The sequence below is a fragment of the Bos mutus genome, chromosome 17 (genome assembly GCF_027580195.1).
Source record: "Bos mutus isolate GX-2022 chromosome 17, NWIPB_WYAK_1.1, whole genome shotgun sequence".
Lineage (NCBI taxonomy): Eukaryota > Metazoa > Chordata > Mammalia > Artiodactyla > Bovidae > Bos > Bos mutus.
The window spans coordinates 7402328-7426683 of record NC_091633.1 but is presented as its reverse complement, the minus strand read 5'-3'; the positions used below and the strand labels follow the sequence as shown (position 1 = coordinate 7426683).

Below are 24356 nucleotides of genomic sequence, written 5' to 3'. Positions count from 1 at the left end.
CCTCTCTCTCTGGTCCCGGATGCCCCTCTCCCATCTCTCTGTGTCCTTGCTGCCTCTGACTTTTCTGCAGGTTCATCTCTTCCTGTCTGTGTGTCTCTTCCCCGTGCCCTCAGGGACCCCTCCTCCCCATCTCGGTCATCCTCTCTGCCCCTCCCAGCCCGTTTGTCTCTGGCCGGTCCCCGTCAGGCCGGCAGGAGGCTGAGGAGTTGGCATCCGCAGCCTCCACGCTCCCTGGGGGTGGCGGACTGTTCCTCCGCACGCCAGTCAGAGTCAGCAGCGTCCCCCGCCGCACCGTCCTGTTAGCCCCTCGGCGAGCGGGAGCCCGCTCTCCCAACTGTGCCTTCAGTCGGCCAACGAGCGGCGGCCCGGTGGTTTTCCAGCTGCGCCATCGTTGGGGACCTGCCCCTGCCCAGACCCCCTGCCTGCTGGATGCTGGTCACCAGGTCGGGTCGGAGCAGCCACGGGCCTGCTTCTCGAGGGCTCTGAGGCTCACGCCGTGGGTGGTGTCCTCTCCTGCGAGCTCAGCTCCCCGCCAGCGTGCTCGTGGGTTTCCTGTCAGCTGCACGTCCCCGAGTCACGTTGTGGGGCTGCGGGCAGCACAGGGGGTCCCCGGGGCCTGGCGGGTGGGGGGCTGCCTCAGCCAAGGGCCTGCACCCCCTCCCTACCTGGCCGCTGCTGTGGGGTGCTCGCCGCGTGCCGGTCCAGTTCCAGCTGTGATGGGGCTGGCCTGATGGAGGTGGTGCTGAGCTGGGGCTCTGGCCCACCCCCCAAGCCCGGTTCACCTGGGCAGCGCCCTTTGCGATCTCCCACCTCCCCATGTGGCCGGTGGAGGTGATGACGATCACCCCAGGGAAGCCCCGCGGGGACTGAACGAGACGCTCTGGTGTTAACGTCATCCTGCCCTTTCCTGTGCAGGAGACCCTGAAACGCAGGGAAGCTCCTTCCCACTTTACGGGAGGGGTAACCGAGGCTCGGGGAGGCGGGGTGACGGCATGGTCACACTCTCGGGAAGAAAACGTCCGAGAGAGGTCTCTTCAGGCTGGCCTTCAGGTGTGCTTAGCTGGCAGTTCTAGCTTCTGAAAAGGGATGCTCCTCCCCTGCCCCCACTTCCCGGCCGGCAGGGGGTGGCCGAGGAGCCCTCCCCCCACCCCCCCACCCCCAGGCTGCCCACCCGCAGGAGCAGACAGAACCCAGGCCTGGGTGGGTTTCCAGCTCACTGTGTGACCTCGACCAAGTCCCCTTCCCTCTATGGGCCCCCTTCTTCCCCCTCTGGAAAAGGGGGCTTCCAGGGCTGCTCAGAAGGAACTTGGCTGAAGCTGGGAGGGGCTGCGTGAGCCTGAGTTGATTTATGTCCATAATGTGGAAGGAGTCGGGATGGGGGGGTGGGGGGCTCCCCCTCGGTGTGTGGTTTTGGGGAGGAACTTACACTCACATGACACACTCAGGCACATGCTCGGGTCTGGGGCTCCATCCTCGCTCCTTCCCTCAGTGGAAAAACCCCCAGATCCAGAGCACCCGCAGGAGGGCCCTGAGTCCAGACCTAAGCAGCAGCTCCCAGTGCCCTGGACAGGGCCATCCTGCCAGCCCCCTGGCCGCCAGCCGGCCCCTGAATGATTCATGCCGCCTTGAACTTGACTCCTGCGTGACAAGCCGAGCGGGAAGAGCCGCCCCTCCAGAGGGAGGCTGGAAGCGTCCGATGCAGGCGGCATAGCCCCCGGCGCCAGAGATGGAGTATTACTACTGCCCCAGTTTGCTGAAGCTCCTGCAGTACCTCTGGGTGAGTCTGGCCGACCGGACTCGAGTCTTGTCTCCTGCCAACTTTGCTTCCTGGCTCCGCCTGGCCGGCAGCGCCTCTGTGTTCTTTAGAAATGGTGGTTGTTTCAAGGAGGGAGGGGGTAGGGGTTCGGTTTGGGAGGCAGAGGGGCTCGTCAAAGAGGAGAGGGTCCTGCCCGCCATGATCGGTGGGCACAGAGGCTGCCCCTCCAGTCCACGGCAAAAAAAAAAAAAAAACAGGAAAAACTAACGACCTTTCCAGAAAGCAACATTTCTTTGATTTACGAGATGGTTCTTTATTCTGAAATTACATCCTTGCCTTTGTTGTGTGCATGTAAAATTGTCTCGTCTTTTATGAGGCAAAAAGAATAGAGTTTGTTTTTCCTTCGGTGATCTTATTAAGCAAGAGGAAAATGTTGGAACTCTCGCATCGCAGCCTCTTTTCTATCAAAATATAAAAGAGGAAAAAAAAAACCCTCAAAACTTTTTGTGGCAGAATGACGAAAACGGGGAACCCGTGGGGAAGTGTTTTGTGGGGTATAAAGTGCTTCTCAGATCCTGCTTTGACTCTGAGACTGACCTGCTGTGTGTCTGCTGGCAAGCTGCTTCCCCTCTCTGGGCTTCTGTTTCCTCATCCCTCGCTGCCCTAAGGGGGCGGGCCGCGGGTGACGGTGGGTCATGTGACCTTCATCGGGGCTCCGTGAACAGAGGGGCTTGGCAGAGAACCGTCACAGGTGGTCTCGGGGTTTTTCGGAACATTCGCCAACCCAGTTGAGAACGCCCAAGAAAGGAAGACTTGGGAAATATTATTCTTTCCCCCTGCTGAATGTTTGCAAATACTTCAAATGCCTTCTCACCCAGGGAATTTTCCGGAGCTCCTAAAAATACAACTTTAGAAAACATTGTCCTCCAGCCACCCCACCTCGCCCTGCCCTAGTTCCCTACAGCAGTGGAGAAACCGGAGACCCTCCTAGTACTTCCCCCTTGATCACTGGCTTTTGCACATTGTCTAACTGTAAATGTAAAAGGACATTAGTTGATTTTTGTTTGTCTTGTTACAAAAATAACGGATGGACACTGTAGAAAACTTGGAAAGTTTTGAAATGCGCGAGAAAGAAAAGAAGCAGCCCATAATCATTTGTGCTTGGGGGACCTGCCACCCGCTGGGTCCTCACATCTTTGACGTGCTGGGCTCCAGCGTTAAGGAGGCTGTGACACACTGGTTTACAGTAAGAAGTACACATTTGGCCTTTGTTCCTGTTTCTGCCACAGAGCCCCTAAAACCCTTGGAATTTCCAGACTGATAAAAGTGGTAAAAGTGTCTAGATATTCACACATGACCTGTTAATGAGGTGACTGTTGGCCAGCACCTAAGGATGGGGGCTGGTTGCCAGGGAAACCAACCTCCTGAGTCCTTCCTGTTTCCCAGGAAGCACATCAGACGGCAAGGGGTCAGCTGAGCACTGATTGCTGTAAGGGTCCTGATGTGGGGAGGGGCGGCCTCTCCCTCCCCGCCATAGACTCACATGGCGCAGAACACACCCTCACGCCATCAGCCTGGGCCCCTGACTGCTCTCAGCTTTCTGCTCTGTGTCACCTCTTCATAATTTTTGTAAATACTTTTAGGTTTATAGAAGAGTTGCAAAGATGGTGGGGGGAGTCCCCGTGTATCCTTCACCCAGCGTCTGCTCATGTTAGCATCCTACGGTAACAGCCGCAGTACAATTTGTCCAGCATAAAAATTAACGTAGGTTCAGTGCTACTGGCTTCCCTGGTGGCTCAGCTGGTAAAGAATCCGCCTGCAGTGCGGGAGACCTGGGTTCAATCCCTGGGTTGGGATGATCTCCTGGAGAAGGGAAAGGCTACCTACCCACTCCAGTATTCTGGCCTGGAGAATTCCATGGACTGTATAGTCCATGGGGTCGCAAAGAGTCAGACATGACTGATCGACTTTCACTTTACAATGATATTGGTATTAACTAAACTCCAGACTTCATTCCAGTGGTTCTCATCCAGGGGTGACCTCCAGGGCACACTTGGCAATGTCTGGTGACATTCTTTGATTGTCACAGCTAGGGTGGGGGTGAGGGGCTGCTGGCATCTTGGGAATGGAGGTCAGGGCTGCTTATAAAGACCCTACAGTCAACAGGACAGTCCCACCCCCCGACCCCAAACACCACCACCAAGGATGACCCGGCCCCAGCGTCAGTCACACCAAGGTTGAGAAGCCCCGCTGATTTCTCCAGATAGTCCACTGATGTTTTTTCTCTGTTCCACGATCCGATACGGGGTCCCATATCATATTTTGCCTCTAAATTCATCCATCGCGGTGAATGAATGAGTGTAGACCACGCGCATCTCAGTTTATGTGCCCACTGATAACGGGAACGTCTGCGCACATTGAGGCACCCTCTGTAAACGTGATGTCTCATGCCGGATTAATACCCAGCACTTGCCACCAGCCTTGACTATTCAGTCGTTCTCCCTGGGCCGGACACTTGGGTTGCTCCCAGGCATTCAGTGCACACACGGCTTAGTGATCATCATTCTTAGCCTTAAGCCTTCACTCGCTTTTCAGGTTATTTTCTAAGTCAGCTTCTTAGAATTGGGGCCACGCGTGGGCGCAGCAGGTTTCTGCAGAGACTGTCCTTAGTCAGCAGGATGTCGGTGGCTTCCTGTTGGTGGCCCGAGTCCCCCACGGGGCTACAGTTCTGTTCTGGGCTTGGGGGAAAGAGTCTGCCTCCTCTCAGACTGCCCAGCATCAGCTGGGAAGTGGGGGAGGGAGATTGAGTTTCTGCTTCAAATCATTAGTAACCGTAGCTGGTGGCTCCCCTGCCATGGCTGTTTTGAGTTACTTAGTCGCCTTTGTTGACGAGATAACCCAGCCAGACAGTCCCGAGGCCTCTGGCCTTGTTGGGCCATGGGTACCAAGCTGGTTGTTTGTGATTGTCGATTGCAGCAACAGGAATAATAGCAACAGTGGCCACCTGCACCACGGCCGTTCCTACTGAGCACTTGTAAAGTGTCTTTCGTGGGCATCCTGTGAGAACCGAGAAGCTCAGCTGTAGGTCTCATTACCCCCATTTTGCAGCTAGGGAACCCGAGGCTCAGAGAGGTTAAGCAGCTTCCTGAAGGCCCCCCAGCAAGGAGGTGTCAGAGCCTGTAACCGAGTGCAGTTCTCCTGCGACTACTTTGTCGAATCTGATCTCGCCATTTCTCAGATGGGAAAACTGAGGCCCACAGGTTGAGGCAACTTGCCAGTCTACAGGAAAGCTGTCTATCTGGATCAATTTTTGCCAGGTGGAGGATTATAGAAGGATGTCACCCTGGGTCAGGCTGGGCTCTGGAGCCCTGGCTTAGAATCCGAACTCTGCCAACAGCAGGTCACATCGCCTCTCTGAGCCTCAGTTTCCCCATCCGTCAATGGACTGTGCCAAGGATCAGCCAGAACAAGGGACATGAGTATGCTTGGCACAGGGCTGGCCTCTGCGGAGGCCCTCACTGTCTAGATGTCCTTGTTTGAGGGGGCTGGTGGGCTCTGATAGAATGTCAGACAGCAACCCCCTCCCTCCAGACTTCCCCAGGCTCCCCAGAGGCTGCCCGTCCCACCTGGCTGCAGAGCCTGGGGGCTGACTCCTGGCCGGCCAGCCTCCTCGGCTCTGTGTCCCTACAGCCGAGGGGGTTGCCGGGTGTCACCACTGACAGCTTCTTCAGGAAGATGCTGTGTGAGCCAAGGGCGTGTCCCGTGCTGGTGGTGGTGGGTCCCTCTCCTGCCCCCTTTCAGATGCCTCCTTGCCAGGGTCTTGGTCCGGTGGCTCCATCCACGTGCGGTGATGGGGATCCCGCTTTGTTTTCCAGGGTGCTTGGTGAGCTTCATCTCTCCACATTTAACCAGATTTTTTTTTTGATGGGAAAAATGTCCGAACGTCTAAATGTGGTTAGCCTGGCCATTCTCTCCCCGGGGCCTCCTTGCTGCCTGATTACTCAGCGTGTCCCTCACTCAGCCCGTCGTCACCTCCAGGAATAATAATACCAGTCACGAGACAGCGATCTGCGTTCCCCTCTCGCCTCTGAGCACTCGTCCTTGTGGCCTTGCAGTTAATCCTTGAAGCAGCCTCTAGAGGCGAGTGTTTCCAATGAGAAGCCTGGAGGTCTGGGGCATGGTTGAGTGCCCACCTGATACGGACCAGCTGGCAACAGGTGGAGCCGGGCTTTGAACTTGGAAAGTCTGGCCTCAAAGTTGACGTGCTTGGTTACGCTCACGGCTGCCCTCAGGCAGGAAGGATGCCCATCTTCCCCCCACCCGCCGGCACGATGCCCGGCTCAGAGTTGGTGCTCAGTAGACAGTGTGTGGAAGCTGTGCTGAGGGCTGGACGGCTCTGGGGGGGTCACTGGGGCGCCTGGACTCCGCACACTCCTGTCCTCTGTTACCATCACTCCCGCTGTTATTTTTACTACCAGCCCCTGCGTCTCAGATCTTGGTGGCCTCACTGTGTGCCCAGGGTCTGGCCTGGCTCTGCAGCATCTGTGGCTGAAATAGGAGAACCAGCTATTTTTGTGCATCTGGAGTTGGAGGCTTGGACCCAACGTCATGAGACTCCAGCCGAGGGTGCCCTGTAAACCCAGTGGCAGGGCGGAGAACTGGGGTCAGGCCCTCCTGGCTTCCGGTCCCCATCGAGCTGCTTTCTAATTGGGTGTGGGGGAGCTTCGAGCAAGTCTCCTGACCTCTCAGAAAGCCAGTTTTGCCATCTGTAGACTGGGAATGAAAATGATGTCTCCCTTGCAGACCCAAGCAATTCAGGCATTGCTTGAGGCCATGCCAATAACCCTGGGGCATTGTTAGTCTTAAAGAAATGCTGGCAGCTGATGCCAGTGTGGACAGCTGATGGGTCCTCAATTCAGTTCAGTTAAATGCCCATGCTAGGTACGTTGTCAGTGTTCGGGACAGTCAGTGAATCAGGCAGACCCCTGCCTTGGGGACTAACGTTCTAGTAGGGCGTGGGACACAGGAACCCTGTATAGTAAGTCAGGAGGTGGGGCGGCTGGGAAAGAAGGAAGGAAGCACTCAAGGGGAGCTTGGATGTGACACTCAGGGGGCTTGGATGGGTGGGCACACCCTCAGAAGGTGACTCTTGAACTGAGACTTTGGAAGAGGGGAGGGAGTAGACCCGGGGAGCTTGGGGGAAGAGATAGCAGCCAGTGCAAAGGCCCTGAGGTCTACTGTGTGCACAGGCCGTTCTGTGGAACTGGAAGGAGGCTGCAGCAGAGAATGAGTGAGGTGATAGGAGTTGTCAGGGTCATGCAGGGCCTGGCAGCCACTCGGAAATCTTCGCCTTGTGCTCTGAAGCTGGGGGAGGGAGTCATGTGGGGTGGGAGGGGCACAGGTTGACGTGGGTTTTGAACACACAGAGGCGGGCTCGGGGAGACCAGCAAGGAGCCTCTGCAGCTGTCCAGGTGGGAGCTGACGGTGCCTCAGCCCAGGGTGGCGGAGGAGGTGGCGAGAAGCAGACAGGGTTGCCGCGGGATCTGCTGTGGACTGAGCATGGGTGGGAGAAAGAGAGAGAGTCACACAGACACTGAGCATTTGGGGCCTAGCAGTCAGGAGGGGGTGGAAAACCGCAGGGAGAAGGGGTCTTGGGGGCAGATCAGGATTCGGCTTTGGACTTGCTGAGTTTGAAGTGTCCGTTAGACATTCCCCATTCTTTCCCCAACCTCTCTTTGCCCATGCGTACAATGGGAGGTAATTCCTGCCCTGCCTGTGTCGGAAGGTTGTTGAGATGCTTTGAAGGGAATTTGAAAAGGCCTCCGAGGAGGGTGATCACGCCAAGCCCACGTCGGGAAGTTCTTTAGCCCCTTAGGTGTTTCCCAGCACTTCTGAGCCCCCAGGGAGACCTACTCAGAGCTTTTTAAGCTCCAGGAGGCCCTGCTAATAACTTCCACAGTAGGGTTTGTGAGAATCAGCTGGGCCACGGCCAGCTCCCCTTGGTGCCTCTCTCACTGTGACAACTTGCAGAACTTTTGTACCTGCTAACGGCCCCTCCTGGGCAGCACCACTCACCCCCTCACCCCGCTGCTGCCCTCCCATCTGCAGAATCCTTGACATAAAATGAAAAGAGAACCCTGCTCTCAGATGCTGGTGGGTCCCCAGGCTTGGAAGGCCACTCCCTGGTCCTCCGTGGGCCCCAGCCACTGACCCAGGCCACTGAGAACGTCCTGCTGAAGGGCCGAAGTGAACTGGGTTCCCTGCTCTCAGAAGGCTGGTCTCTCAGGCTGGCAGCCCTCGCTGTCTCAAAGGAGCCATTGCCGGGTCTCAGACATTCCAGGGATTAGAGCCATCAGAAGGGACGTGGCAAATCCTGTGACTGCTGGAAGGAATGATAAATGCAGGGTGGAAGTCTGGAGGGGTGGGCATGTGGGCAGAACCCTTCCCGGAGCCAGGAGCTGGGGTGTGGCGTCTGTGTGACCCTGGGGCAGTTGCCTGCCCTCTCTGTGCCTGTTTCTCTGTTGGTATACCAACAACACTCTGGCTCAGTTGGTAAAGATTTTCCCCTGTGCTGGGAAAATCGCCTGGAGGAAGGCATGGCAGCCCACTGTATTCCCCAGTGTTCTTGCCTGGAGAATCCCATGGACAGAGGAGCCTGGTGGGCTACAGTCCATTGGGTCACAAAGAGTCGGACACCGCTTAGCGACTAAACCACCAAACTGGAGTATTGGGCCAGATTCTCCTTAAGGGTTTTGGCTATACACAGCCTCCCAGTTCTAGGAATCCAGTAAAGAGTAGAGCGCTGGAGTCAAACAGACAGACCTGGGTTGGAATCCAGCCTTCCCCACTGTGTGACCTTCAGAAGGTGTCTTCCTGTCTCTGAGCCTGTTTTCTCGTCTGGGGATGAGTAATCTCCCTTTCTCAAATGGGGATTATGTCAGCGTCTCATTGCGGAAATCAGTAAGGAGGGCAGCTGGCACATGGTATGCACTAAATAAAGAGGGCCGTATCTTCTTACATTCCTTCTCAACAGTATTATCCAAACTGACTTGGTACAAGATGTGGGCTGGGGGCCTCACCAGCAGAATGGTTTCCAGATTAAGACACTAGAGGGCGCGCCTGTCCTAACAAATCACTTTGATCGGCTTTTTTTTTTCTTTTTCTTTTCCATTATGGTTTATTACAGGATACTGAACGCAGTTCCTGTGCCGCACAGTAGGGCCTTGTTGTTTATCCATCCCATACATAGTATTCTACGTCTGCTAATCCCATGCGGCTGCCTTTTGCAAGCCAGCGCAGGGCTACCCGCTTTCCATACCTGAGCACGTGTGACCTTGTCCAGAGAGGCAGGAGCCCTGGTTATCCCCCTTTCACAGATGGGGACATCAAGGAAACCTGACTTGTCCAAAGTCACATAGAAGGGAGGCCTCAGAACTGGCTTTCTGGGGCCAGGTTTTTCCACACTGGAGCCCATGGTCTCTCTCTGCCCCTCAGGGCTCCTGCTTCCCCAGTTCTAAGGCCATTGGAGGCTAAGAAGCATGAAAATGGTGCTGCCACCAAGGTTAGTCTCTGTGGAATCAGCCAGGCCAGCCCCAGACCTCCAGTTATTTCAGCTGGAAAATCCAGTATCGAGAGTCAGGGTTATAGCATGGAGTGTCAGCCATGAAGCAGATTATGCTAAGTTTTGCTGAATCCTAGGATGTTGGTCCTTAGAAGCTGCACCTTTTTTTTCCCTTTGGTTGCAAGTCTGGTTTCAGTCCATCAGCAATGGCGGGATGAAAAGCTTGAAGCAGGCCAGCACCCGTTCTGCCACCCACTTTTGTCCCTGGTGGGCAAAGGGATTTTCCTGAGCTGAAAAGGCACTTGGATTTGGGAGCTGCAAACTGAATGAGCATATGGTTCCCACATCCAGGGCAGGACGGGTAAGTGGGAAGGCAGCCTGACTCAGCAGGGGAGCATCACTGAGTCGGAGCCGGGACGCCGGAGTCTGGTCCCGGCTGTGAGGCCCTTGGCTGGTCCTTGCCCTTTCTGGGTCCGGCGTCTTCATCTGTGAGATGCAGTCGTCGGCTGACCTCAGAGCTGACTTGCTGTGCCGTGCACGGATGTTGGGTGCCTTCTCTGGGCTGGGCCCTGAGCTGGGTCTTAAAGCCTGAGTAGGAGAAGAAGGGAAGGACATTCAGGTGGTGGCACCAGCATATATGGAGGCCTGGACGTTCTGGAAGAGGTGGGAGGGGACTTGCCTCATGGTCCCGTGGTTAAGACTTCCAGCTTCCAATGCAGGGGATGTGGGTTCGATCCCTGGTCAGGGAACTAAGATCCCACATGCCTCTGGGACGAAAAACCAAAACAAAAAACAGAAGCAATATTGTAACAAATTCAGTAAAGCCTTTAAAAGTGATCCACATTAAAAAAAAAAAGTCTTAAAAGAGGTTTGAGGTGTCTCTGATTGAAGCTAGAAGAACACAAAGTAAATATCTCCTCAAGGGTGAAGTAGGGCATGGATGAGAAGATTGTCAAGGAATTTGGTCCAAATTAAGAAAACTCTTTGCTTTCTTTGTAAGAAAACTTGGTGTTTGGTGTAGAAATTCTGAGGTAGGAAGGGACAAGTGTTTGCAGATGTATCCTGTTTGTTGTCATATTAATATTTTGTGGTAAACCTACTTGTATTAAAATATAAGCTCATTCATGTTAACATCACATTATTTCATAGTTACAATATGTGGAATGGAATTAGTCACTCAGTCGTGTCTGGTTCTTTTGCAACCCCACGGACCGTAGCCCGCCAGGCTCCTCTGTCCATGGGATTCTCCAGGCAGGAATACTGGAGTGGGTTGCCATTCCCTTCTCCAGGGGATCTTCCCGACCCAGGGATGGAACCCGAGTTTCCTGAGTTGGCAGGCAGATTCTTTACCGCTGAGCCACAATATAAATGTGATAATCTAGTAATAGATCTTCACGTAAGCCTCCTTGTGGCCAGTGTATGTGTTTGCTGGGGATAACCTGTCAGAATACCACTGACTGGGTGGCGTAACAACAGAAATCTGTGTCCGTTTGGAGGCTGGATGACCAACGGTGTCAGCAGGTTTGGTTTCTCAGGAGGCCGCTCTCCTCGGCTGCAGAGGCTGCCTCCTGGCTTGTCTTCACGTGGCCTTGCCTCCGTGTGTACCCATGGCGTCTGTACGTCTGCATTTCCTCCCTATAAGGACAGCAGTCTCCTTTTTACTTAATTATCTATCTAAGGCCCCGTCTCCCATATACAGTCTCATTCTAAGGTCTTGGGATGAGGTCCTGGGTTTCAGCATATAAGTTTGGGGGAAGCACAGTCCAGCCCGCAGCAGCCAGGCTCTCGGCAAAGCCCTTTACGTTACTTCGTTTTATCTGTCACAGCAGTTTTATCCGTCACAGCAGGGATGGTATCACCATCCCCATTTTACAGATGATGAAACCGAGGCTCAGGGAGGTTGTGTCACTTACAGAAAATCACGCAGCTGGTCGGCAGTGAAACTGGGATTTGATCCCATCATGTCTTGCCTTGGAGCCCACATTTTTTAGTTTTTGTTTATGATTTGACTTGAATCATAGGAAGGCCGTTTTGTTTTGCTTCTGAACCTGCCTCATTGTGTTGAATGCACCCGACACTTCTCCTTGCCTCCCTGTACTCTGCCCTGTCCTTGTTTTAGGTGTGATTGGAAGAGACCCCGAGGGGGAGGGAAGGCCCTTGCCAGACCCCAGTGCTGCCCCAGCTTGCCCGGCCCTCGGCCCTCGAAGGGTTGCTGGCCACCTTCCCAGGAGGGGTGTACCTGGGGCCGCCTGCCCCCTTCTCGGCTCCCACCGCCCGGGTTTGCCTGGAGCAGCCTGAGTCCAGTGAAAGCAGCCTTTGTCCTCCGGTCTCTCCCTCCCAGAGGGATGACCTAAGTCCCAGCCCGGGAACAAAGCAGCAACCTGCCATGTGAGTTCAGGTCAGCCCCACTAACCCGCAGATCCTCCCAGGCTCAGCCCAATGGGGGCCAGGGGACGTGGTAGCCTAGGCTACGGGGTTGCAGAGTTTGGTGGGATCCGGAAGGCAGCAGAGCCCTCCCCAGTCCTGAGTGGCGATGCCAGGGCCTCCTTAGTGCACGGGACTTTACAGTTTATAGAACTGCTCTGTGCTTTTCCAGGCTGGTGGAGCCCCCCAGACTCTCCGTACACATCACACAGGGCAGGGCCTGGGAGAGGCAGGTAGCAGTTGTCACGAGGAACCACTTCACAACGTCGGGTGTGGGATGTGAGGGCAGTCTGGTTGTGACCTCTGTCACCCCGCCGATCACCTGGGTTGAATCGGCTGACCTGGCTGGCTAGGGGGGTGTCCCCTTCCTTCCTTACTGCCTCAGTGTGTCCCTCCCCAAACTGCCCCCTCTGTGGAGGAGGACAGCCCAGACAGAGGAGGACCGCTCTTTGGTCGAGGACACACTAGTAGCTGTGCTCCCTGCTAGGACCTCCAGGCAGGCTCTCAGAGTGTCAGGGTGCAATGTCAGGGTGTTTTGCTTTTTTTTTTTTTAATAAGTTAGTTTTATTTATTTATTTTGGGGTGCACTGGGTCTTTGCTGCTTTGCTTGGGCTCTCTCTACTTGCCGTGTGCGGGCCTCTCACTGCGGTGGCCTCTCTTGTGGCAGAGCCCAGGCCCTAGGGTGCTCAGGCCCCAGAAGTTGTGACGCCCGGGCTTAGTTGCTCTACGGCACGTGGAATCTTCCCGCACGAGGGATTGAACCTGTGTCTCCTGCGTTGGCAGGCGGATTCTTCATCACTGGACCACCAGAGAAGTCCCCCAGCCGCTCTTGATGGTGCTCATGTGACTCGGTGGGTCAGGAAATCAGGCAAGGCTCAGTCAGTGGGGACGGCAGCTCCGTGATATTTGAGAGTCCCTAGCAACTGGGGGCTGGAATCGCCCAGGGTCTTCACCCAGCTGTCTTGTGCCGGCAGTAACTTGAAGGCTGGGCTTCTCCGGACTGTTGTCCAGTCACCTGCTGTAGCTTGGGCTCCGGCTCAGGGCTCCCAGAGCACGTGTTGCAGCCAGGAGGGCAGACGCCGCATCGCCCTTTATGACGGATGCAGCCTCAGAAGTCACGTAGCATCCTTTTGTTCTCTGTTGATCAAAGCGGTCACAAGCCCCCCAAGACTCAAGGGAAGAGGACACAGACTCTGTACCTCTCAATGGGAGGAGTGTCAAAGAGCGTGCACCCGTGTTTCAAAGCTGCCACAGCAGGAAGTAACAGTAAAATTACTGAGTACCGTTTATCGAGCACTAACTCTTTGCCGGGCACTGTGCTGAGGGCTTCCCATGGATGAACCCGCACAAGCCTCCCTGCAGTCCCAGGGGATGCGGTATTCGGAGCTTGGTGTTTTTACATCAGAGACGGTGGAGGAACCCAGGGGGATGGGCAGGGCTGCCCTCAGTTTGGCATTGAACGTGTCACACTTGGAAGTCGTGGGCCAGTTTTTTTTTTCCCCCTTTCTCCTCTAAACTTAGAATATTCCTTGAGTTCTTGAAAATTCTCGCTTAGCTGTCTGATTCATCTCCTCACTCACCGGCTCTTCCCTTTGGTGTTTATTTTGAGCAGTTTCCCTCTGCCTGTGTGCCCAGAGCCCTCCCCCCACCCTGCCCCTGCCGTCACCCCTTCTCCACTCTGCTGCTCGTGGGAAGGGCTGGTTGCACACTTCCCCACTGCCCACCTCTCCTCAGGCTTTTGAGGAACCAGCAGGTGGGGCCTTGGGGCCCCGACAGAAGAAGTGAGCCATCGCCACCCAGCCACGTGTGCGCACCACCTTTGTCGTTCCTCGGGGCCAGAGCTGGGGCTCATTCCCTGCCTCCTGAGGGTCTGACACGTGACAGACGCCCAGGGCATGTTTGGTGGACCGAATCCGTGAATGATGAGGGAAGGAAGAACGAGTGGCTGACTCTTCAAGCAAGGAGGCTCTCTCCCGTGCACCCCTGCGTCCCTGGCACCCAGTAGACCCTCGGTAAAGTTGGTTTCACCACGTGAATGGAGGAAGGAAGGTGTGGGTGAGACTGCAGGCAGCGACTGGGCCCTACGGCTGTGTCCTCGTCACGTGACGCGGTGCTTGACCTGGATGAGTGAATGAGCGACTTCAGGGAGCCCTCCTCCAGGAGGGAAGGTGTCTGTTGCACAGCCGGGTGCACGGCAGGTGCTCAGCCCTGTCTGGTGTTGAATGAATAAAAGAGGGGATGAAAAGGAGGGCTAAGGGAAACTTCCCATCCTCGGGGGCCTGGCCGTGTTCAGTCTCCATCTCTCCAGTTCCCAGCACACAGTCTTGCTTACAGTAGGTGCTCATTCAACATTAAATGAATGAATGAAAAGTGAAACTACTTGAGGATAGGGACACGTCTTGTTTGTTTCCCCAGGTCCTAGACTAGCACTCGATAAATGTCTGCTGAACTGAACACGTGGGGGAATGAAGGAGTGAGTACACGGGTCAGACTTTCGGAGGCTCCGGACTGTACCTTGTTCATTTCTTTCTTCAGGTTCCAATATAGGGCCAGGCATACAGCAGGTGCTTAGCAAATGCTTCCCTGCTGCCCCAACCTTTGCGGGCAGTGTCCATCCGTCCCTGAGAATGGACTGAGAGGGAAGGCCAACCCAGGGGGCCTCGCCCGTCTCGATTGGCCCCCACCCTGCCCGCCAAGCCCCGCGGCTGAGACTTCCTGTTGTTCCCGTCCTCACAGGTGGACAGGAAGTCCCCAGAGGCCTGCCTGAGACCTGCTTCCCATATTTTCTTCATGCCGGCTGCCCTCGGTGAGACCCAGGCGCCGCACCGCGCCCCAGCGCCGGCTGGTCGAGGAACAGTACCCTCCAGGGACCCCACTTCCTGACCATGTTAGCAGTTCTGTTTTAGAGCCTGCTGAACAGATTTTTACACAAAGCAAGTGATGCCTGGGAGAATGTTCCATTCAGAGCCAGCCCCTAAAATCACCTCGTCCTTGTCCTGCCGGCCAGACCTTTTAACCCCGTCACAGCTGAGCAGCGGGAGCAGAGCAGAGACTCGGCTTTGGGATCTGAGACGGCAGGGCTCAGATCTCCCTCTGTGGATTTCAGTTGAGCCTCAGTTTGCATATCTGTGAAATGGACATTATAAATACCCCTCAACCCCCCCTTTCCTGTTTTCCAGTCTTGACCACATGTCTGTTGCTCTTTTAAATTCCCTGTGCTGAGGCTGCCGTTCCCAGAGTTATGCTTTCAGTAGAGTCCTGTCCCGACTCTTTGTGACTCACGGACTGCACCACGCCAGGCTTCCCTGTCCTTCACTGTCTCTTGGAGTTCGCTCAAACTCATGTCCATTGAATCAGTGATGCCATCCAACCATCTCATCTCTGTTGCCCGCTTCTCCCCCTGCCCTCAGTCTTTCCCAGCATCAAGGTCTTTTCCAGTGAGTCAGCTCTTCGCATCAGGTGGCCAAAGTATTGAAGCTTCAGCTTCAACATCAGTCCTTCCAATGAACATTTAGGGTTGATTTCCCTTTGGATTGACTGGTTTGATCTCCTTGCAGTCCAAAGGACTCTCAAGCGTCTTCTGTAGCACCACAGTTTGAAAGCATCAGTTCTCTAACTCTCACATCCATACATAGCAACTGTGTTCAAAGAAGTGTCTGCTCCAGTTGATTCTGAGAGGCAGTATCTCAGGCTGGGTCCCCCAGCAACAGAGCTTGAGTGGGGGTCCACGTGTCCATGGTTTAGTGACGGAGAACTCCAGTCAGCCCTATCCCTGGGGGAGTTCTAGAGAGTCCAGAGCACCACAAAATCAGTCCCCGTGGGGAAGCAAGGCAGCTCTTCCTCCACCGGCTGGGGCCCACCGTTGGAGAAGACGGGGCTGTGAGCAGTGGCAGCCAGCACCCTGGAACCTGGAGGACGGGGCCCCAGCCAGTGCCAGGGGTCTGGGCGGGGTTCCGACAGCATGTACTGCTGTCAGGCACCCTGGGGAGTCATGGACCCAGAGCAGTGAGATGCTGGTGTGGGTTGGCTGCCATGGAGGAGTCGATGCTCGATACATAGTAACTTGGTAAACACAGAAAGCTGTGAAGAAGATGGAAGCGGGTACAGGGATGCCACGACGCTGTTTGTTCCTCTAAGGCGTCCTGAGCGAGTGCGAGGGGCCAGGCTCTCAGTGGGTGCACGGGTGTGGACCCCACACTCAGTGCCCCCGAGGAGGGTGGCTTTTGTAGGTTGTTTAGTCGCTCAGTCGTGTCTGACTCCTTTGCAGCCCCGTGAACTGTAGCCCGCCAGGCTCCTCTGTCCGTGGGATTTCCCAGGCAAGAATACTGGAGTGGGCTGCCATTTCCTCCTCTGGGGGCTCTTCCCAACCCAGGGATCAAACCCGCGTCTCCTGCGTTGCGGGCAGATTCTTTACTGCTGAGCCACCACAGGAGGGGTGACAGCCATATAAATGGAGCTGAAGCTGGGGTGTCTCCACACACTGAGGTCCATCTTAGGGGAGGAAATGTAACACAGGTGATGTCCAAACATTAGCACATAGTTTATTTTTCTTAGCTTTGAAAAAGTAGTACAGCCCCAGTAAACATTTCCGGTGGCACTGCCACCTCCAGTCCGTAGGCCCCTGCCCAGAAATTGCTGACAGTGTCACACATCTCCTTTCAGAAATACTCTCGGCATATATGGGACTATCTGTGCGTGCATCTGTGTTTCCTGTATATATACACGCATTTTTTAACACCAGTCTGTCCTTTCTGTTCGTCATGTTCCGTGTCCTGATTTCTTTTTCTCATAGCGCTGAGACCTTTCCCTATCAGCACAGTAGGTCTGTCTCGTTCTTTCTGATGGCTTTATATTCCCCCCTCACTGTGTTTGTCGAACCAGTCCCCTCCCAACGGCCATGTAGCTGATTTCTAGTTTTGTGTGCCATGAACAACACTGCAGGGAACATCTTGTGCAAAGGTCTTGGTGCCCTTGTGTGTTGCGTCTGCAGGGGAAATGCCTGGCCACGGACTTGCCAGGTCGTGTGAGGGTTGAATAGGGTTTTCCTGGGGGGGTGGGGCTGACAGGGGTGGGAGAGTGGGGAAGGGGAGGTGTACGGAGAACAGCATCAGGACATACAGGAGCTGGCAGCCGAGGGCAGGGAGGCCTGCCTCTGACACAGACACATCTGGGGTCCTGCCTGATGTTCAGATGTGCATCATCTGCCAGGGTGTCACTCCAGCTCTGAGAGTCCGAGGGGGCAGGCGGCTCCTTACCAGGGGTCTGACGGCGTGCAGGGCACTTTTCCTGTCCTCTCCTTGGGTTCTCGTGGCACTTTGATCGAGCCGTGTTGTTATCACCATTCTGTCACGGGCTCACAGAGATCCAGTGACTTGCCCAGGTCACACCGCCAGCGATGATGGAGCCTACATCATCCTGCAGGTCAGTCCGTTGGTCTCTACCGTATAACTCCCTGTCTTCGCTGGAAATTCCGTGCTGGGGATGCTCTTTCAGTGGCTGTCTGTCCTGTTGGGCCACAGGCCCCATGGGGGCAGGGGTCATGTCTCTCACCCCCTGCTGTCTCCCCAGGCTCCAGCGCAGGGCCTGGCATACAGTTGGCATTCAGTGGGCATTTGTTGAATGACCAAGTGAAGGTTAAAGTACTGGTCCGTTCCATTACAGCAGAACTTTTATTTGCTTATAGAAATAAATTCTTATTTTTTTTTAAATGAAACATCTTTCTTTGCAAGTATCTCCTAGGAATCTGACATTTTGCTTTTTTTACCCCCCTCTGGGAGTGAAATGAGGATGTCTATTCTGTGGAATGTCACCAGAGGAAGGAATCTGAACATTTCCTTTTAGAAATTTCTGCGTAAAAAGTTAAAGCGAGAGGGAACTGTACTTGAAGATTTCAGTTGCCATGGCTACCGGGTAATCCAGCGAATCACTCCCCTATACATGGTCTCCACTGGGCCTTCAACCACCATGTCTCAGTTACAGAATTTTGGCTTTAAAGTGAGTTTAATACAGCAAGGCTTTGAGAGGAAACTCCTGCTGCGGGGTGAGCCTCTCCCGGCCCCCTGTCCATCAGGGCTCGCCGTCACCACCATCCCGTGGGTTCAGGGACTGCCTCCTCTGCTTCAGAGCCGAGCACACTGAGCCCCAGAGAGCTCTGTCTGGTGTGCACGCGTGTCCACTCGCTCTTTATTTGTTGGCTCCTTTATTCACTTGTTTATTCACTCAAGAACTATTTACTGAGCTGCCTCAGACACTGCTCTAGGCACCGAGTATCCGTGCGGGATAAGAAACACGCAATCTTCACCCCAGCAGAGGGTGTATTCCAGCGGGAGAGGTAGCCGGTACCGTGAACAGTAAACGCCGACCTGTGTGTGAAGGCCAAAAGACAGGATGACAGGGGAGAGAACAGTGTGGCGGGAAGGTCCTTGAGGGTACGTGGCTTTTGAGCAGAGATCCAAGAGGAAGGAGCCCACCCCTGGGTATCCGGGGAAATAGGGTTTCAGGCGGTGGGAACAGCGCTCGCAAAGACCCCGAGGCCAGCACCAGCTTGGAGAGGTTGAGACTGATAGTCGGGTCAATATGTTCCCACCTGGTATCAAGCAGGGGATGGGGGGAGGTAGATAGGGACCTTGAGGGCCAGGGCAGAGCAATCCAATTTATTTATTTTTAAAGAGTTTTTTTTTTTTTTTTTTTTAATGTGGACCATATTTAAAGTCTTTATTGAATTTGTTAACAATATTGCTTCTGTATTTATGTTTTGGTATTTTGGCCCTGAGGCATGTGGGTGGGATCCCAGCTCCCTGAGCGGGGGTTGAACCCGCAGCCCCCGCATTGGAAGGGGAGGTCCTAACCAGTGGCCCACCGGGGAGGTCCCGGCGCAGAGTGTTTGGCACTTGGGGTTCACTCTGGTCGTAGCAGAGAGCTGAGGGTGCACTTTCGGTGGAGGCTGGTGTGATAGGATGGAAATGGGGGCTGAAACCTGCAGCTGAGGAGGGATGTCGGGGGTGGGTGGGGGGAGACCTGATCTGGTTTGGGTTATATTTTGGGGAGAAGGACTGAGGCGGGTTTCCAGGCTCCAGGCCAGCGGCGTGGAGGAAGCAGACTTGAGACCAGGAACCAAGAGTTCTGTCCTGGGATGTTTCATTTGAGGCGCCATCAGATTTATAAGCAGAGAGGGAGATAGAATTGAAGGAGGTTTCCCTTTGGCTTTTCTTTAAAAAAAAAAATTTTTTTTTTTGGTTCTGCCATGTGGCATGTGGGATCTTAGTTCCCCTACCGGGGTTGGAACCCACACCCCTTCCACACCCTGGAAGCAAGCAGTCTTAACCCCTGGACCACAAGGGAAGTCCACTTGGTTTAAAAGTTTGGCTTTTAAACATGAGGGATGTTGAAGCTTTCCCAATGGGGTGGCCCATCGGAGGGGGCACGCTGGTGCTGCAGGGAACAGGAGGACAGGCAGCTGCAGGGTGACGCCCTGGAGATTGTGAGAGGGGATGGGAGGTGGGGGTGGCCTGGGCTGCAAGCGAGGTCCCCTCTTGTGCAGCAGCCAGAGGGAGGCAGGGCGGGCTCCGGGATGCCAGGGCCAGGAGCGGGTCGGCTCACTCTCCTCTGATTCTCTCAGTTTCTTTCAGTGAAGTGAGAGGGACTTGGCGACTAGTGGAAAGAGAGAATTGATTATGCTTTGAAGGCAGGCAGGTTCCCAGGTTCGCATCCAGCCATTCGACCCCCAGCAAGCTGCTAAACTTGGACATCCACTGAGCGCTTCCTCCAGGCCAAGCATTCCCTCTAGAGCAGTCACGATCATTATCCCCATTTACAGATGGATAGGGTGACAGAGGCTCAGAGAGGTGCGGCAGCTTTGCCCAAAGTCACACAGCTCGTTGGTATGGTCAGGTTTTAATGCTGGGCAGCCCGGGAACCAAGCCTGAGGCCCAGACTTCTCATCTTTCAAGAGGAGATGAGACCACCCGGGCCTGTTAGCAGAGCATCAGGGACATAAGAGATGCGGTGGCACCTGCCGTGTTCTGAACGCTGTGCCCAGCCCCCCTGCAGGTGCATAAGTGATGGCCGCCTGGCCCTGCCCCAGTTCTGTTCCTGGGGTCCCTGGTAAGTGCCACTTGCTACTGGCATCTTGAGGCTGCACAGCGTTTTCATTGCTTCCAGAAGTCCTTCCGCCAAGGGATCTCATTAAGTCCATTTTGCAATGAGAACATTTGGCAGGAGGAAGGGAAGGTAGTTCTCATAGTTATTTTTCAAATCTGAAATAACTTGTCTGGTGAGAATGGAGAGGCACCGGGTTCTGGCCTGACACCCAGCCCTCCACCCTGCCTGCCCGCCCTCCACCCCGCCCTCCATGCTGCCTGCCCCCCCTCCTCCCCCAACACACACCCTCCACCCCGCCTCCATGCATGCTGCCCCCTCCTCCCCCCACACACACACCCACCTCCACATGCCCCCCCTCCCCCCATGCTGCCATGCCCCCCCTCCTCCCCCAACACACACCCTCCACCCCGCCCTCCATGCTGCCTGCCCCCCCCTCCTCCCCCAACACACGCCCTCCACCCCGCCCTCCATGCTGCCTGCGCCCCCTCCTCCCCCAACACACACCCTCACTGTCCCCACGTCTTTCCACTTTGGACAGAGACGCTCGTTGGCAGGCACCTCACTGCCCCCTCTGCCCCACCCCCAGAAGTTCTCACATGGAACCACCTTGAGGACCCCCCTGGGGGCTTTTGCATCCAAACACATTGCTATAACCTCGGTCGTATTTTCGAGGAAAGCACACCATCAACTCAGACCTTCTTGAGAAAGGGTTTGTGCTCTCACAACAGCTAGGATGTGTTCTGTTGCTCCAGGGCTCGGTTGCTTTTGTCGTTCAGTCGCTCAGTCGTGTCTGACTCTTTGTGACCCCATGGACTGCAGCACGCCAGGCTTCCCTGTCTGTCACCAACTCCCAGAGCTTGCTCAACTCATGTCCATCGAGTTGGTGATGCCATCCAGCCATCTCGTCCAGTGTCGTCCCCTTCTCCTCCTGCCTTCAACCTTTCCCAGCATCAGGGTCTTTTTCAATGAGTCAGCTCTTTACATCAAGTGGCCAAAGTATTGAAGCTTCAGCATCAGTCCTTCAAGTGAATATTCAGGACTGGTTTCCTTTAGGATGGACTGGTTTGATCTCCTTGCTGTCTAAGGGACTCTCAAGAGTCTTCTCCAGCACCACAGTTCTAAAGCATCAATTCTTGGGTGCTCAGCCTTCTTTATGGTCCAACTCTCACATCTGTACGTGACTACTGGAAAAACCAGAGCTTTGACTATGCAAAGTGATGCCTCTGCTTTTTAACATGCTGTCTAGTGGGGCTAAGGATGGTTAAACAGGAGCCTAAGTGCCCACTGCTGAGACCCAGGGGCAGGCGATTTTGTGTAGATCCCTGAGCTCTCCGGAGGGTGCAGAGCCTGAGGGAGGAAGGCAAGGTTTCTGTTGGGCCTGCTGGCGACCAGCCTGTCCCCGGGATCCATCAGGTGCAAGCGGAGGCTCTAAAGCTGCCAAGCCAGACTTGTTCCCGGTCTGCTGCAGATGGCGGTTGGAGGGCTGAGCTGGGAGTTCTTCCTGTTCTTTCTGGGATGAGTGAAAAAACAAAGTCTAGGGCTTTCAGGGAATTCTGCCTGCTGTGTGCCCTGGATCTCATCAGACGGGAAGAGACCCGGTACCCATACACCAGCCCTGGCACCTGGGAATTCCAAAAAGAACTGAGGGCACTCAGCATGGCCCACAGAGTCCACGAGCTATCCCCAAGGACTGCCACTGGGGCGCCTCGTTTGCCAAATCAGAAACATCTCAGGTTCATCTGTCCTCAGTTGAATTATGGAGCAGGCAGAGCTGAACGTCAGCCTTCACCCACGGCACGCGAGGTCTGGTGGGGGCCTCTGGCTTCTCGGACTCCCGCGTCCCCTCTTCCCCTGCATTTCTCCTGGCCCCATTTGGGCTTCCCAGGGAGTGCTGGCTGGTGGTAAAGAACCCGCCTGCCAGTGCAGGAGATGAAGGAGACGTGGGTTTGTTTCCTGGGTTGGAAAGATCCCCTGGAGGAGGGTATGGCAACCCACTCTTGGAGAATCCCATGGACAGTAGATCCTGGCGGGCTACAGTCCATAGGGTTGCAAAGAGTCGGACACAACTGAAGGGACTTAGCATGCATTCAGCCAAGACTCACCCACCCCCTGTCCCTCAGTACCCTCAGGGCTCTGCTTGTTGTAAGAGCCACCACTGTCCTTCTGCGTGTGACGGCTTTGTGGAGAGATAACTGACGTACCACATACGTATCTTGATGAGTTTTCACACATTCCCGAGGACCCGCCACGACGATGAAAATACTGAACGTGTCGCTCACCCCCATCAGTTCCCTCCTGCCCTCTGCAGTCCGTCCCTCCCTCCCTGCCCTCAAGTGGCCACTGCTCTGCTCTCTGTCACTGTAGATTAGTCTGCGTTTTCTAGACTTTTGTATGAATGGAATGGGACACCCCGTACTCTTCTGTGTCTGGTTTCTTTCACTCCGGTTAATCATGTGAGGTTCATCCACAGCCTAGTGGGTATCAGCGGCCCAGTCCTTTTTATCGCTCAGAACTGTTCTGCTGCTTGGAGGCACCAGTGTGTGTATCCCTTCATCTGTTGACAGACATTTGGGATGACTCCACCTTCTGGCTCGTATGAATACAGCTGCTGCGAGCGTTCTTGTTCAAGTTTCCGTGTGGACACATGATTTTGCTCCTCTTGGGTAAACACCGGGAAGTGGAGTGGCTGGGTCGTATGGTGGGCGTGTGTGTGTGATGTTTTAGAAGCTGCGTGCCGTCTTCCAGTACCATTCTATCCCGTTTTGCATCTCGTCCCCTGAGAGTTTGGCTTGCCCACGTCCTCACCGTCACTGCTGGGTGCAACACTGCCAGTTTGTCGGGAAGATGGTCTTGAAGATGCTGAAAGTAGCAGAAGACCCCTCATGACGATGGGCCAAACCCGAAGGATGAGTCATACCTCCCGTGATTCACCTGATGGCACAGGGGGTGTGGTGCGGGTTCATCACACCACGGCCTGTGCGCCAAAGAAGGGTCTACATGTTCAAAAGATTTAAAAAGAAACCAAAAAACCCCCAAAGCAAAAAAGCCTGTCACAGAAACCAGATATGGCTAGCAAGACCTAAAATACTTACTATCTGGCCCTTTTCAAGTTTGCCGCAGGACTTTCCTGGTGGCCCAGTGGTTAAGAGTCCCGCTCTCAAATCTAGGGGCACAAGTTTGATCTCTGGTCAGGGAAGTTCTGCATGCTGTGTGGCACAGCCAATAATTAAATAATTTTAAAAGCTTACCACATCCTGAATTAGTGGATTAACCCTAGTTCTTTCCATCTTCCTACCAGCCCTTCAGTGTCTTATCCCCTCATGGTCCCAAAATCGCTGCCACAGTTCCAGCCATTTCTGGGAGACTTGACAACATCCAGCTAAGGGGGAGGGGGTGCCTTGGGAGGAAGACTTCTTCTCCCTGAGCCCAGCCAGCAGACTCCCCCTGCCCCGCACCCCAGATCCCATTGGCCGGGATTTTGGTCCCGTCCACATGCTTTTGCTGCAAGAGAGGGTGGGAAGTGAGTAGTCAGCGTTTTCAAGACTTGCCCAGGAAGGAGGAACGTTGCTCACAGCTGTATTCTTCTGTGCGGGTTCTTTGATTACTTTCCTGGTGCCCTATTGTCTTGAGTGAGTTTGAGCTGAGTGTGAGGACCCTGTGTGTCCCTGGCCTTGGTTCCTTCGTCTGAGGTTTGGGAGAGTGATGTCTCCTCTAAGGGCCGATGAGAACTGATGAGGTTTATATAAAGTGCCCAATGCACTGCACATAGTTCTGGAGGATCGGGCAGTGTGATGGTGGGACCGTGGCCGAGGAGCTCGACTTTTCTCAGCCTTACTTCTCTTGTCTGTAAAATGGGTATAAGATGGTCTCCCTGCTCACAAGGTGATAGAGTCCGTGAATTCTCTGATTTCAGAGCATCAGCCTGGGCCTGGTGTCTGGTTAGACCTTGAGAAGCGTTAGCTGAGTGCTAGGCCTCAGGATGGGCTCTGGAGATGCAAAAGGGAATTGAAAACAGTCCTGACCTTCCAGTGCCTGCAGCCGGCGGGCAGAGGGGTGTGGCTATTGGCCCTGACATTTTCTGCCTGCTGTTTCTGTTTGGCTGTGCCGTGTCTCTGTTGCTGTGTGGGCTCTCTCTAGCTGAGGCAGGTAGGGCCACCGTCTGGTGGGGGTGTGCGGGCTCCTCCTGTTGCAGGGCACAGGCTCTAGATGCAAGGGCTTAGTAGCTGTGGCTCGAGGCGCTTAGAGCTTGGGCTCAGTGCCACTGGCACGCAGGCTTAGTTGCTCCACGGCATGTGGGATCTTAGTTCCCTGACCAGAGATCGAACCCGCGTCTCCTGCATTGGCAGGTGGATTCTCATGCACTGTACCACCAGGGAAGTCCCATCGCCCTTATATTAATGATGTGATGGGGAAGCCCAGGGGTTGGGGAACCCAGAGGAGGCACTGAACCGAGTGGGAGAGAGTAGCAGGGAAGGCTTCCTGGAAGTGGGGCATCATTGTGAAGTCTTTAAGGGT

At 54.8% G+C, this 24356-nt stretch overlaps 1 protein-coding gene across 3 annotated transcripts in view; it reads left to right on the top strand.

Moving 5' to 3' along the window:
• Positions 1 to 24356, top strand: part of KIAA1671 (KIAA1671 ortholog) — a 185265-nt gene that overhangs the window by 84472 nt on the left and 76437 nt on the right. Inside the window, exon 1 of one of the 3 annotated variants that reach the window (XM_070385950.1) lies at positions 1459 to 1777. The exons of the other annotated variants lie outside the window; for them this stretch is intronic. Coding sequence (XP_070242051.1) covers positions 1727 to 1777 — 51 coding nt within the window. The 5' untranslated portion in view covers positions 1459 to 1726. Of the gene's footprint in view, positions 1 to 1458; positions 1778 to 24356 lie in introns of those variants that run through there. 3 annotated transcript variants of the gene reach the window in all.